Raw genomic sequence first — 15476 nt, 5'->3', positions numbered from 1 at the left:
CCATCACAACAATGTCAATCTCTGTCCAGTTATGGCTAACCAAGAATCATTTCCCTCTGCCAGATCAGGTAAAAGTATGAATCACTTATCCTCCATATTTTACTTTTTTTATTACATCACTCTTTCTTTATACATGTGGCTTATATCTTTGGATTCTCTCGTATTTATCCTATATTTTGAAAAGAAAGTTAACTTTACTTTTTGCATTAATGTTTTTTTTTTCTCACATAAGAAACGAAACAAAACAAAAACGAAAATAATTCGCTACATTGCATGATATTTTGGTCGTACGTTGTTGTTGGTCTAAATTATCTAATTCCCTTCTACCGACATTCTAGCACTTAGTTTTCCTTGTTTCCAAAGAACAGAGAAACTTTAGAATAGATTCTGTTTTAGAGTGTGAAACCTTATCCACAACCAATTCATTTTTTTATTTATTTAGAAGATAACTCAATGAGAAGTGAGAGCGTGGAAAAGGTGGCGCCACCGAATGTTAACCTTTTGTTATTAAAATAATAAACATCCATTAGGATAGACTTCGTCTCCCTAATATAACATTTCTTTCTCCTTTTTAGGATAAGCTTAATCTACCATACCCATATATTAATTAATTATACTATGTCTTTCAAGTTTCAACAAAATTAATAATAAATTACCGTGTGGCATCCAATAATGACCCCTTTCATCATTAACCAAGCATTAAAAAAATTAAAAAATACCAAAAGTTATGTTTACCGGAATTAAAGAATCACGCACACAAAGGTGGCAAATTAGGGATTTATTATCATCATTTACAATAGTCAGATGAAAATGGTGGAACACTTTCAAGCTAAAATCGATAACTCTATCTATTTCCTATACAGAATAAAGCAAGTTTATTGCTGAAGTACCTTATATTTATTATGTATCGTACTAACTAAATTCTATAATAAATATAATCATTATATTTACAGGTGTACTACCTTTCATGTTACATAAATTCATATTTATTTTTCATGATAATCTATTTACATACTGTTGCAAAATATACTTATATATTTGTTGAATATGTTTACGTTTTTTTTAAAATAATTTAATAACAATTTCATGTATAAACGGCCGAATTAATTTATTAAGTGAATAATGAAAAATTATGCATTTTTTTTAAAAAAACTTATGCTAAAATATAGCCTAATTAAATATTTTATTAATCAACGATAGTTATTAAATGAATTTACCTTCTAAAGTTTTTCATATTTTATCATAAATTTTTTTAAAAATTTATTCGTTTTCCTATTATGTTTGTAATAGAAGCATGTGGCTCGAACAATATGCGATAAACTACATTGTATTTTAGGTATAATGGAAAGTATGACATTAAGTTCAATAAAGGTGAGAAATAAAGAAAATTCAATGTTTGATATTATTTGGTGCAATGAACGGATGTTAAATAGTGTAAGTTAAATTAGAGTGTTAAAGATGAGTAAGAAACTTGGGATATACTTTTGGGATTGAAAAGGAACGCGCGGAGTAGAGCGTGGACTTAGTTGTTCGTTGGAGTAGGACAGGTGGAGCGCGTGAGGGAGGAGGTGGAACATGTGCGCGTGAGGGAAAGTATGAGGAACAGTGAAGGGCGGCTGAGAGGTGAGTGCCGAAGAAGAAGGCCCAAGGCCCAAGGATTGAGGAAGGGTGTGGGTGGGCCAACTGAGAGAAGGAAACATAAGAGAGTGTGTATTTATGGAGGCTGTGTTCTGTATTCTTCTTCTTCAACAAACAACAAACAACAAATCCAAGAAAGAAAAGAGGATTGGAGAGAAGGCCTCAACTGTGAAAGGGTTTCCACAGAGGAGACATGCCCGATTTCTACCGACAATTCTATTTCTCTTTGCTTCACCTTACCAGATCCCAAAGGTTCTCTCTCTCTCTCTCTTTCTCTCTCTGTAACTGTTTCTTTCTCTTATTTATTCTGCCTTATCCTGTCTCCACCAGCCACCTTTTTCGTTGCTTCCTTCCTTCTAACCTTCTTCTTATGGAATTTCCTTTATTTTTTTTTGTGGGATCCTAGTGGGGATTTCAAGTTTGCTCTTTTACTTTTGCATGTGGAGTTTGAGGTCAGCTTTTGTTGTTAAGGTCACTGCTCAGTGCTCACAAGTTTCTTTGAACTAGATCCGGGCTACAGTTTATACTGTTTTTACTTCTTATGTGTTTGCTCTGAAAGAGTCAACTGACACAAAATTGTTGAGCTGTGATATGTTTCTTTTGTTTTTGTTTTTACTATTGCTTTCTCTGTTGTCTGGATTATAATGTGATCCAGCGATTTTGGACTCTCTTGTTATGTATGCTTCTTTGGGTTTGTTTGTCTCGGATTATAACAAAATGGTCTCTTTTTTTATAAATGCATTTGCATGATTTAGATTCTGATGTGGTATTTCAGAACAAAAATGCCCCATACCCAGAGTTTATATATATATATATATATATATATATATATATATATATATATATATATATATATATATATATATATATATATATATATATAATTTATCTCTTTTCTGTAGGTAGGGTGTAAACGGGTCAGGTTGGGTCCAATTTCGCTAATTTCATTTTCCAAACTGATCAAATAGCGTCGGGATTGTTCGTTTTCTTTTTCTGTCAAATCCCACTGGAATCAACATGTGGACGATAGGTTGTGGGCAATCAGTCTATTATATATGTATATAAACACAAAACTTAAATTTTGTTTTGGATTAAAAATAATAAATGGATGTGAAGATATTTATATATAAATAATAATTAAGAAGTACATCAACTAGTTTGCTCAATTGCCATTGGGTTGACGGGTTAAAAATAAAAGCTCTTACCTTACCTGAACAAGAAAGGCATTGTGTTTGAATGGATCGGGTTGGATCCGACCCTTCGCAACTCTTTTACACCCAAATCAATTTGTTTGGACCGGGTCGAGTCGGTTTGGGTGCAGGTTACCCGGCCCTGTGAATACTCATACCCTTTTTAGTTTCAGAAGGATATATTTCATATAATGTACGTTGTGTGGGACTACTAAACTGTATCTGTTGAATTGTACTTCCTTTTTGTCCAAGATCAAGACTAAGAGGTGGAGACTGAAAGTTTTTGAAGTTGCGCATGCTATACTACGTAATAATACTTATATATCGGTGTCATTATGTGGCTCTTTGTATTCTATATGCCTCTGTAAATAAGGATGTTCTTTGAGATTTCTTAATTGTTTGCTTAACATGATTTTGTAGGATATGATTGAAGGTTTTGAGAACTAAGGCTGCAATACTGTATACATTCTACACAAGTAATGGTAAGTTATATTTCGTTCTATAAACTTTTTGTTTAGAATTATCCATTTTTTAATAGTCTGATATAAATTGTGAAATACCTACCATGGCTGTAACAGTATTATTAATAAATTTGATTTAAGAAAATGCAGGAATAAAGTAGTTATGACAATGGTGTAATGTAATAATTTATTAGGGAGGTGTCTTTAGTGGCAGTGGTGGTAATAAAGTGTGGGTATAATTGATATTTTGTTAGAGACTTAGGGATTTGGAGAACTATCTTGAAATGTGAATAGTCCATGGTAGAGATGGGAATCCCAACTCCCACTTGTCTTGGGAATCAATGTAGATTATTTTTCAAATAGACAAAATGGGCACCTTAGATTTATTAACATGATAAGTTGTAGAAAATACTTGGGCAAATAAAATATCTCCTAAAATTTTATAATAGTTTGTCTTACTTTGGTTAAAGTAGTGAGTTTTCCATTCAAATGAGTAGAAGTTCTACCTGATAATTGAGAATGGAAAGATCAAGTTCTATGGTATGCACTGTAAGGTTCATTTGTACTCTGATGATTCGGATTTATTACACATATGATAAGTTACTTTTCTCTTTTTGGGAAACTTGCCGATTTGAGATTAAAATATATTCTTTTTTTGTTCTTCTCAAGTGTTGCCTTGTTATCTTGCTTTAGAAGTGTAAATATGTTGTTTCCCATGCGTTTGTTCCTCTAATGTGTATCATGCATTATACATGCATTATACTTGCACGTTCTTTTGTAGAATTTGATATTCCTTGCCTTACCTTTAAACCACTCAAACTTGAAACCATTGCTCTTTCAGTTCAAGATCTGGGAATTTGCCATGTGGAAGGTTAAATGAAGCCATTCTTCTTGTCGAATCATCCTGATACTACTATGTACAATTGTTCACAAGTTGATTTCAGTCATTCAATGGTATGTGAAGCTACTGTTTATGGATTTTCTGCTTCAAGTTCCAGTTATCAACAAGCTATTTCTCTCTCTCTCTCTTTTCAGGCCCATACTCCTTACCCTTGTGGTGATCCTTATTTTGCCAGTTCAATAGTTGCTTATGGACCACAGGCTATTGTAAGTTTCCTCAAGTACACTTTATAATGCATGATCTTCATTCAGATGAGGTTTTAGTACATTTTTCTTTCGTAGCATAACAATTTAATATGATGTCTATTAGAATCAACCACAAATAATACCCCAGATGCTGGGATTAGCATCCACCAGAATTGCATTACCTGTTGAGCTTGCAGAAGATGGTCCCATTTATGTCAATGCTAAACAATATCATGGTATACTCAGAAGGCGACAGTCCCGAGCAAAGCTTGAGGCTCAAAACAAACTCATCAAAAGTCGTAAGGTATGCTGCAGAACTACTTCCACCTCTTCCTGTATATTACCATACATTATTTTGTGGTTTTTATGGAGAATGTCAAGTCATATGACAAAACTGTACCTCTTTTTTTGACTAAAAAAATGTTTGCCAATGGACTGCTGCAGCCATATCTCCATGAATCTCGGCACCGTCACGCATTGAAGAGGGTTAGGGGGTCTGGTGGACGCTTTCTCAGCGCCAAGCAGCTGCAGGAGTCTAATGCAGAACATGTTGATAATAATAGCCATTCAGGCCAAAAGAAAGATGCATCAGAGGTGGAAAGTCATAACTCAAGGACAGCAGAAAATGCATCTATCACATTTACAGCCATCTCTGGCTTAACAACCATGTCTAGTAACAGTCTGAATTTCAGGCAGCCCGAACACAACTTCTTGGGGAACTCCTCTAACATGGGTGGATCATCACAATGCAGTGGTGGACTCACGTTTGGTGGTGGAACTCGGCAATGTGCTTCTGTTGGCCGGTGAGAGAGGTGGAACTGAATAAAAGATCAAGTTCACTGGTCTGGCAAATCATCCTTGGCTTATTCACTTTACTTTCCGAGTTTCATGTACTACAGATATGTTGTCTTCTCTTCTGGAACGCTCTGCATTAGCATTCACACCTTTGCTACTGCTTTTGCCATGTATTTAAAGTTTCTACTGCTTCTGTTTGCTTCTGTTGTTGGACTAGGTCTCAAAGTTTGTGCTTGAAAATACAACTTTTTATCTTTCTCCATTCATTCCCCAAAACAACCTCCTAACCCTAATAAAACAAAATGTAGAGAAGAAAATGAAAATGTGGATCAGACTATCTTCCAGGAACATGCAGAATAATAAGTTCAAACATCATATTATTATATGCATTCTTCACATTATTATATCCATAATTCTGAATTAAATTATGGATTTTAAAAATAGCATGATATGTATTATATACATTCTTTACATTTTTTTTTCAGAAGACAGAGAAACAATCTAAATGACTGTATTCATATTTTAAATGCTTCATTATTTTAAAAATTACATTCAAAATATATCATACAATTTTTATTATATGCAAATGACTCAATTAAACCATTTGATTTTAATTTTATTTTATATTATGTAAAACAATAATAGACTATTTCACCTCCTCCTATACTCAGCTATTACAAATACTTGCAGTTTTAAGTTTCTTTTACTGTTTTCTCTTTTGGAACAAGTATAACAGAGAAATACCTTCAAAACCAGTTTAATATACTTAATTCTAAAGCAGGAGTAAAACTAAATCTTAGGTGTGTGAAGACACGACTATTTTCTTACATTTTTAATTAGACAATGTAAAACGCATTTAATCTATTGAAGTAATTAATGTAATGTTTCAAAACATTTTATACGTAGAGTTCAGTATATATTGGGTATAAATCATGCGGAAGATTGGGACACTACATAGAGGAGGGTTGTACAGAGAAAGCTAAAGAAAACAATGAACAACGAAAATAAAGATAAGAACAGGATGCACACTAAACTATTATTGTGTGTTTTTTATTATTATTCCTAAAATAATTTTTACTATTGTGTAATTTCATTTTTAAACTTTAATAATTTGTTTTACCAAAAAAAGTTATGTTTTCAATAGAAGAAAGTGGTAATCTCTCCTCATTCTTACCAACGACGTTAAAAAATGTTCAACCTATTATTAAGGTCTTAAATTTTGAATGATAGGTAATATTATATATATTATACTTAATTTTTAATTTTATAATTTTTTTAACTACACACTTTTTTCTCTCCTTTCTCTTTTTTCTTTTTCAAATTGTTAACTTACTATAAAGTCAATTCACATATTCAGCAAACTTTCATATAATTATTTTAAATGATGATGTAAATTAAATATTTTTTATGTTTTATATTTAAATATTTTTATTTATTAATAATTTTATTTATTATCTTTTATAGAAGAATGTTTAACTTTCAAGTGTTAAATAATCTAAACTTTTCATTTACCAAATAATATAAACAATTTATCATTTTTATTCACGTATTCTAAACTTTTGTTTTATTTGAAGAACACTTTTTATTTTACTGAAATAATTTTCATTATCTCCCAGTTCGACTGTTTTTATATATGAAAAGTTATTTAGATTTTTAAATTATTTTTTACCTTATTATACTTTTAATTATACATTTATTTTTTTATGATTTTATTCAATGGTGTACAAATTATTTTTAAAACATATATTTAATTTCCTTTTAATATTTTTATTTATTGTTTATTTTTATCGTACAAATACTATTTTGATGTTTTTTATATAATTATTTTTATTTTGTAACTCATTATCATAAGTAATTCCTATCACTATAATTGTATAAAAATATTTTTATTTACTATGATGTAATAATTTAATATCATTGTTATGAATTTTATTTATCACTATTCAACATATATAAAAGTTTAAATGATGAAAAATATGCTAAAATTAAATTATATTAATTCAATATCTTTCTTTTTGTTTTCATTTAAGTGGTGCATTATAATTTTTATTTGTGTATAAAAAGAGAGATTTCATTAGAATTAGTGTTGTCAAAATGTGTTGTAACCGGCGAGCCAACCCAACCCACCACGGGTTTGAGTCGGGTTGGGTTTGAAAAAAATGTAATTTTTTTATGTCGGCTAGTTTTCGACCCGACTCACTTAGAACCCGACTCATCCGAGTTGAACCTGTGGTGAGTCGGGTTAGTTCACCAACGTATCTAATTTAATTTAATTATTTATTATTTTGTATTTCAATATTATTAGTTAGCATTTTTTATTATATTGTAGATGGTGATAAAGAAGAAGATAAATATTATAGATTTATCTATTCAAGATTCTAATATTATAAATAGACAAGTGATACAAAAATTATCAATATTAAAAACTTATTTGTTCGGTCTTTTGTACAGTTTTTTAGATTACGCTTGGATTGTATGATATTTTTTTTATTTTGAGAAAAACTTATAATTAAATAAAGGTTTAATACTTCTTTTGGTCTCTCGAAAGGGGACAAATGTTCAATTGCGTCCTACGTTTTTTTCGAAATTCAATGTGTTCCCGACTTATGAAAAAAATGTGCAATTAAGTCTTTTTTGGTAACGACGTTAATTTTTTAACGGGCCAGCTAACAGGGTGGACTGAAGTTTGCAACGTGTCTGGGGAAGGTTAATACGTGGCAACCCTAATTCCCAAACCCTAGCTTCCTTGTGCCGCCGTCAGCTACCCTCCCATCTTGCCGTAACCTCGCCTCACGTTTCAGGCTCCGTAAAGCTGTGATTTAGAAACCATGGTTGAGCGATTAGAATTACAATTTGGATCTGGAATCTCTGTCTAGATTTCTTTTCTTGTAGGTGTTCGTGCTTTGCGAAGGTGGGGAAACCATGGTGTGCAGGTTGCGATCTGGAGGTGCGGCGTGATGGTTCTACCGTGTGAAGAAGATGATGAACATTGGTCATGGTGTGTTTCTATCGTAGGGGGAGATGGCGCGATTTAAGTCTGGAAGAGGCGCTGATGGCTAGCTCAAGGTTGGGCGAAACTCACGAGCAAATGAATTGAAGAGTTGTGGCGGTGATTTAGGTTTCGAAAGATTTTTGGAATTGGGGATTTCTCCGTTTGGGTTTCTACAGGTGTGTGCGAGAGAGTGCTCTTGCAATGGTCATGGTGGATGACAGTCCTTGCAGCTCTACGACGACCTGAAAAGTGTCTCATGGTGGAGATGGAAGTCGAGGAAGATGCTGAAGATGATGATGGAGGACTCGCGACTTTGGGTTCGCGTTCTGTATTGGTGACGGTGGTGGCTACCGGCGGCGACGCGGTGTTGGGTGATGGCGAGGTTGCTGCAAGACGGCAGGGTGGCTGACGGCGGCCTACGGTTGCCCATGGTGCTGGCGGCACAAGGAAGCTAGGGTTTGGGAATTAGGGTTGCCACGCAGTCAGAGAAACTGTACACGTCATTAACTTTTGTCTAGGGTGGCAGCTGCACAGTTAAAAAATTAACGCCGTTACCAAAACGGACTTAATTGCACATTTTTTTCATAAGTCGGGAACACATTGAACTTCGAAAAAAACGTAGGACGCAATTGAACATTTAAGGACCAAAAGAGGTATTAAACCTTAAATAAACTAGTGAACCAACCAGTCTAACCCACCGACCCGTGGTGAGTCAAGTCAGATTCAATTTTTTTAGATCATTAATAAGTGAGTCAGGTTGTGTTTGTTCGCTAAGTGACCAACCCGTGGTGGTTCGAGTCGGGTTACTCATTTTAACCGTTCTTTAGAATTTAGAGGATGAGAGTAAATAAACATTTAAAATGTTTTTAAATTTGAATGTCTGTTTTTTTTAATTTCTTAAAAATAATCTTTGTTTATTTTATTTCATTAACTTTGCAAATTTAATAAATGTTTTGGTGTTATAAAATTTTATCTTATACTCTAATTTGAAATATATAATTATAATTATTTTTAAAATATTTTATATTAAAAAGAACGAAAATACATTAATTGTGACTTTATAAATATTAATTAATTAATATTAAAACAATAAAAAAATGTACCGTTATAAACATATACCTAGTGGATTTAGATATTTGAATTAGAATAAATTTTTCTTTAGAAATAAATATAAAATAAAAAAATCTTCCCGTTACCATCCTAATTATCATCATACTCAAGATCTCTTTAAAAAAAATAGGCATCAAAGAGAATGTGAGAATAAAGGAATAATATCTATATATATATATATATATATATATATACTTATTTCTTTATTCAGAGTAAATGAATAATATCTATTTATAATATATATTATTTATTTATTGGTATAATCAAATCCTATATCTAATCTAACCTATTTCTTTCGCATGTGCTATTGAAATGTGATTTAAATTAAATGATTAAAATATAAGACAACAGAAAAAAAAATGTAAACTTAAAGATTTGATTAAATTTATGATTCTTGTATATTAAAGAGGCTAACGTTAAAAAGAAATATAAAGGCTGAAAGTAAATACTACAAATTTAAAAAATAGAATACAATTTAACCAAATTTAAGATGAAAAACAAAATGAAGTGTGATGTTTAAGTTTTAAAAAAGAATAAAAAACAAGGAAAATGATACTTGAACAATCAATTTTTGACAACATTTAGACACGCGCACACGTGTTAAAATCTGAGTGGTCTATTTTCATTTAATTTTTCCAATTGGACCACTCAGATTTTGACACGTGTGCGCGTGTCTAAATGTTGTCAAAAATGGTTGTTCAAGTGTCATTTTTCAAAAAAACAATAGTGTTATTGTGCAAGCAAAAGGTCAAAGAGAGAGAGAAGGATCCATTCCCATAACATACATATACATGACATGATCTGAAATGGGTAAAAGTAACAGTAATGATATGGTATATGTGTATAAGGATGGTATGATATAAATACGAAATCCATGGGCATAGGATGTTAAAAGAAGTCATAGGTATTTTTTGGTATTGGCTAGGTGTTTCCCGAGAAAGAGAAAAGAGAAAGGTGCCCCAATTTTGAAATCAAATCCCAATCCCAATCCCAATCACTCTCACACTCACTCACTTCAATTCTCTTCTTCTTCTTCTGTGATGCCAGTTCGAATCAAGAATTGAGGCAAAGCGAAGATCAGAGTGAGTGTGAGAGAGAGAAAATGGTTTCGTATGTGAGCATCTTGTTGTACGGCGTGGGAGGGTTGGTGGTAGCAGGGATGGCATTGCTGGTGGCGCTTCAGGAGAAGCTCGTCTATGTTCCGGTGCTTCCAGGTCTCACCAAGTCCTACCCATTCAATCCCTCTCGCGTCAGTCTCACCTACGAGGACATCTGGCTCCGCTCCTCCGACGGCGTTCGCCTCCACGCCTGGTTCATCAAGCTCTTCCCCGATTGCCGAGGTCCTCGCCATTCTCTTCTCACCGATTTCATTTCATTTCCATCTTCTACCGACTACTTTGCTGTTACTGTCACTTGATGTTTCCTTACAAGTTTAATTGATTCATTAGTGTATGGCTTGGAATGGGAGAAATGTAGATCGCAAAGGAAATATGGGAATTGTTTGCTTAGATTGGATGGAACTGAATTATCTTTATACTGAATGTTGATCCAATTGTCTGTGCTCCTTCTAGATTTTGTTTATCTTGTGTAGTGTTGTGTGGTTGGAGCAATTACTGCTGATTAGCTTTGTGAAATTCTTCTCTTCCCGTGCCGTACCTACCTGCGTTGTTTTAGTTAAATCGAGGAAAAATTGTTTGGATGTTAAGCGGAATTTAGTGCTTTAAACCCTAGGATTTAGCTCTTTTTAAGAGACTGAGTACACTTTAGAGGATTGAGTACAGAAACATTTATTGATTAAAAGGCCGTTGGATTGGGCTTTACCAGAAGGGCAAACTTCGATACAGTTCTATAGGTTTTTTAGTTGTGTTAATCAAAATTAGAGTTTTCTCTTTGTAATCTATGTTGACATTTGATGCAAACCTTAGTTTCACGGGTTGCTTAGGCGGAACACTAATCGTGATTGTAGCATAATACCAAATGTTCCCAAGGATGTACCAACTTGGATTGGTATGAGTAGCGAGAGTCTGAAGTTGCTGTACCAAACTGGCTAGGGTTCGGTACTCACTCTTGAGAATGTAGAAAGCTTAAGCTGAGACGGGATGCTCATCAATATAATACCTGTCAAACCTCTGAGGGAGATAAGTTGTGTTCGATGGGGTGATACTCCTTGGTAATGAATAAAAAAAGAACCTAAGGAACTGCATCTGAGATTTATCCCTGATAAAATAGAAGTACATCACTACTTGCATAGACCTCTTCAGTAAAGTTGTTGCAAATTTGCAATATCAATTGCTGATTTTCTAATTGGAGTTTGTAACTGCACTTTATTTTTAAAATGTAACCTCAATTTTAAGGATTTAGAGTACAATATCTTCATCAAGGTTTCTATGAATGAACTTGCACTTTGGCATATGCTCCTTTTTGTATTCGTTGTTTTTCTGTACTCTGATGTTGTTCTTATGAAGTTCTTCTTTCTTATGATCCATTTACAGGTCCGACCATTTTGTTTTTTCAAGAAAATGCTGGAAGTATCCTTATTGTAGATAGATAATTTGTGATAGTTTTCGCTTACTTTTACTTGATCAGGTTCACTGTGCTTTTAAAGGCCTTGACTCCTGATCTTTTTAGATATTGCTCATCGTCTTGAAATGGTTCGAATAATGTTCCAGCAGTTACATTGCAATGTTTTCATGCTTTCTTACCGAGGGTATGTGTTGGCCTTGGCTCCCTAATCATGATTTTTCCTTGTCGCTCTGTATTTGCATATGCATTCTTCTAAATGCACATGTCACTTTGTTGCATTGTCACTAATGTATGATTCAATTGCATAGTTATGGAGCAAGTGATGGTTATCCTTCTCAACGTGGAATCATAAAGGATGCTCAAGTATGCTTTTTGATTAATAGTAATTCCTGTATTTTGCTTTTCAATTTTTTTTTTTTTCAATTTTACTACCTTCTTGTGCCCAGGCTGCATTGGACCACCTTTCCCAAAGGTCTGATATTGACACATCTAGAATTGTTGTGTTTGGACGATCACTTGGGGGTGCAGTTGGAGCTGTACTAACAAAAAATAACCCTGACAAGGTACCCAGCCTCTGAAAGTGCATATTTTAATGCTAATGTTTTTCTTGGTAAAATTTCAAAGACTTTTTCTTGCTATATTTCAGTTGTCTCCTACGCGAATTATATCTTGCTATATTACAGTTGTCAGCAGATAAATGTTTCTTTAGTGTTAATACTATATGTATTATAGCTTGTTTTATTCACAAGGCATATAACGCAACCACAAATAGTTTGCCAGTTTCTTTTGTCATGAATAGATTCATTGATCATTTCATGATTATCAACATTATGAGAGAAAATAATATCGAACTTGTTTACTCTATCTTGTTTCAGATGATTAAGTCAGACAATGCATGTTACTAATAGGATTGTAAATTTATGATTATATTATTGCTTTTCAAGTGCTCCTAAAAGTCATTTCCTTGAATAGGTTTATGTATGCTTAATTTTTTAAAGTTTATATGTAGTAAGCTTCTGCCTATTGTTATTTGTTGTGAAATAATTTATGAATTCCATCCTTCAGTATTTTTTGGAATATTTATCATGACACATTTTACTTACTTGCACTATTGGTCCAATTGCAATAAGATTTCTTGTAACTGGCTTCAAGGTTCCACTTTTTGACACCGAGTTTGGAGAAATATCCTTTTTTGAATAAAAATTTAACTTCAACTTTTTGTATCTGTTCAAATAGTTAAGTGAACTTGAAGAGTTGTGGAAATGGTTATTGAATATTTTTTAGATTTTTGTATTCATGTATGAAGAATATCACTTTTATTGCTTTGATCTGTATTTACTAATTAATTTAATTTCAAGCAAGGCCTTACCCTTGCAACTTGTTGATAGTTTCATCTTCACTTTTATGCAGAAATAATTTTGCAACTAATTTTAAAATTACTGGTCTAAAAAAAAAAAAACTGTGCAATCTGCTGGTCTTTTATTCTGAAATTTAGCCAGGTATCTCTAGCAAAATTTGTTTGTTCACCTTTACTTTACATTCTTTGTTGACCTTCTTTCTGTGTTTTTAGGTTGCTGCTCTGATACTTGAAAATACATTCACGTCTATATTGGATATGGCTGGAGTTATGTTCCCCTTTTTGAAGTGGTTTATTGGAGGAAGCTCTGCAAAAGGTCCTAAAGTGCTCAATTTTCTTGTACGTTCCCCATGGAGTACTATTGATGTTGTTGGCCAGGTGAGGGATGCTGGAAATATAAGTTTTGCCTTTAGAATTGGGTCACTTGGGCATAATGACTTCTTTTATCACAATTAGACGGAAGTTAATTTTAAACTTCTAAGATCTCCCTGTATATTGGTTGTGCTTGAGTGTGCCAATATGTGTGGAAATGCAGATTGTATTTTTTGCTTGTTACCCACTCTTCTGTGTGTCTGGCTGGATTCATGTGTTTATGCATCTCCTTTTATGAATATATTCATTGCAGATCAAACAACCTATCCTATTTCTCTCTGGATTGCAAGATGAGATGGTCCCCCCATCACATATGCAACTGCTTTATGCTAAGGCAGCTGCTCGTAATAATCAGTGTCTCTTTGTGGAGTTTCCTACTGGCATGCATATGGATACTTGGCTGGCTGGTGGTGATCACTACTGGAGAACAATTCAGCAATTTCTTGAACAGCATGCCCCAGTGCGAAAGGAGCAAAATGCAAATGGTAATCTTTTTTCTTCATGCTGTGTTTTAAAGCTAGGCCAGTAGCATGGATGGGTTAAGAGCGTGGGATAACTTTTACTTAGTGTGCGTTTGGTTTGCCGTTTACAAGGCACCAGAAGTACTTTCACACTTTCCAAAGCAAAAATGGAGAAGGAAGTATATTGGTGGATTGGGAAAGACGTGGGTTACGTTAGACCCAACTTTTCACAAACACTGCATGAATAATTTACAATTTTGTATTTCAGATGTGAAAGTTTTCTTGCTCTTTTTGTCTTTTCCTTTTTGTTAGGTTCTGCATCTACGATCTGTCCATGTGTTATTCTCTAACTTGATATATCCTTTGTTGCAATTGATATTTGTTCCTCTTTTAACCCCACTGCTGGCAATACTTTTTTATTTTTGCGCTTGCTCACTTGTTTTAATACTGCTGCCAGATATTGGGGCGAGATGATTGGCTGGCATTAAATTATTTCAATGATACTAATTGGCTAACTAAGGATTCACACAGTTTCTGTCCTTTGAAGTTGCTGCCCGTGAGAGCTCCATGTGAGAAGCTGCTTCCTACTTGGACATGCTGCTCCACGTCAAGGTATATATCATTGAACAATTTTGATTAGGTTGTGGTTTCCAGAATTTGGAAGATGCGCAGACAATTTGTGCTACCCTTTTCCTATACTGTTACGGCATCTACATTTTGGGTGCCTGATCGAATTTGACAAATGACATGTAGAATAATAATTATTTACATAATCTATATTATATATACATGTAGTGTTTGTACTATACTTTGCCTATGTTCTTGGTGAATGGGTTCATGTTTTTCATACTAATGCACGCTGAGAAGTGATTGGGGAAAATCTGGCTGTTTAGTCCATTTTTATTTAATGTTATCTTTCATTGATTCTTTATGTAGAAATTTGAATGTCCTATTTAAGGCGTCATTATTTTGACGATGATTTGAGCTAACAGGTGCCTGTCATGTTTGAGTTAGGATGATGACTATTCGTGTAACCGTTTTCAAACATGTTTAAAATCTTCCAAGTATTCCACCATTTTTTAAGGGCCACGGATAAGGGTTACATAGTAGAGATGATATTTAGTCAGAACCATAGGATTTTAATAAATTAGTTTGATGATTACCTGAATATATGCATCGCTCTGTTGATGCTTAAGCGCCTGGGAAGAAAGTGTGAAGAGAAACAGGTCTTCCACACTCTTTGAAGGAATGTCTCCTTTACACTCTCGGGTAAAAGGTAACTGCTAGCATTATGCCAGGGGATATCGGTGGAAAAAGAAAGGGAAGATAAAATAGAAGTATAAAATTTTTATTATTTGTTTAAGAAAATTCTAACGAAGACTTTTTTTACGAGTCTTGTACTCTTCTCCCTTAAAAATTGGTGTGATATGAGAGGAAAATGTACCTTTTTTTCCTTTTGTTTATAAATGTTTTATAATGAAAAGTTGAAAA

General features: G+C 33.5%; 2 protein-coding genes across 4 annotated transcripts; both read left to right on the top strand.

The window, feature by feature from the left end:
- Window positions 1-1727: 1727 nt before the first annotated feature.
- LOC124823547 (nuclear transcription factor Y subunit A-7-like) lies at window positions 1728-5432 on the top strand. Its single transcript, XM_088105349.1, has 6 exons — window positions 1728-1890; window positions 3249-3310; window positions 4131-4243; window positions 4325-4396; window positions 4500-4679; window positions 4820-5432. The coding sequence occupies exons 3-6, from the start codon at window positions 4166-4168 to the stop codon at window positions 5180-5182; spliced, it is 693 nt and encodes a 230-aa protein (XP_087961475.1). The 5' UTR covers window positions 1728-1890; window positions 3249-3310; window positions 4131-4165; the 3' UTR covers window positions 5183-5432.
- Window positions 5433-10147: 4715 nt separating this feature from the next.
- Window positions 10148-14791, top strand: WAV2 (alpha/beta-Hydrolases superfamily protein). Of its 3 annotated transcripts, none has more exons than XM_047295766.2 (8): window positions 10148-10612; window positions 11765-11800; window positions 11901-11979; window positions 12104-12158; window positions 12242-12358; window positions 13366-13530; window positions 13778-14009; window positions 14533-14791. In XM_047295766.2, the coding sequence occupies exons 1-8, from the start codon at window positions 10375-10377 to the stop codon at window positions 14556-14558; spliced, it is 948 nt and encodes a 315-aa protein (XP_047151722.1). In that variant the 5' UTR covers window positions 10148-10374; the 3' UTR covers window positions 14559-14791. The 3 variants fall into 3 exon arrangements, with proteins under 3 accessions (XP_047151722.1, XP_087961474.1, XP_047151723.1); XM_047295767.2 differs by having other exon boundaries at window positions 10150-10612; window positions 14443-14791; XM_088105348.1 differs by lacking the exon at window positions 14533-14791 and having other exon boundaries at window positions 13778-14271.
- The last annotated feature ends 685 nt before the right edge of the window (window positions 14792-15476 follow it).

Source organism: Vigna umbellata, chromosome 1 (genome assembly GCF_029865625.1).
Source record: "Vigna umbellata cultivar VRB3 chromosome 1, Vumbellata_1.0, whole genome shotgun sequence".
Lineage (NCBI taxonomy): Eukaryota > Viridiplantae > Streptophyta > Magnoliopsida > Fabales > Fabaceae > Vigna > Vigna umbellata.
Note: the sequence above shows the minus strand (reverse complement) of the source record. Positions and strands in the feature narration are given on the sequence as shown.

Coding starts and splice junctions, on each gene's coding strand:
- LOC124823547 (XM_088105349.1), top strand. CDS start 4,166: ATGAAGCCATTCTTCTTGTCGAATCATCCTGATACTACTATGTACAAT. Junction 4,244..4,324: donor TTGATTTCAGTCATTCAATG/GTATGTGAAGCT, acceptor CTCTCTTTTCAG/GCCCATACTCCTTACCCTTG. Junction 4,680..4,819: donor AACTCATCAAAAGTCGTAAG/GTATGCTGCAGA, acceptor GGACTGCTGCAG/CCATATCTCCATGAATCTCG.
- WAV2 (XM_088105348.1), top strand. CDS start 10,375: ATGGTTTCGTATGTGAGCATCTTGTTGTACGGCGTGGGAGGGTTGGTG. Junction 11,801..11,900: donor TTTTCAAGAAAATGCTGGAA/GTATCCTTATTG, acceptor TGATCTTTTTAG/ATATTGCTCATCGTCTTGAA. Junction 11,980..12,103: donor TTCATGCTTTCTTACCGAGG/GTATGTGTTGGC, acceptor TCAATTGCATAG/TTATGGAGCAAGTGATGGTT.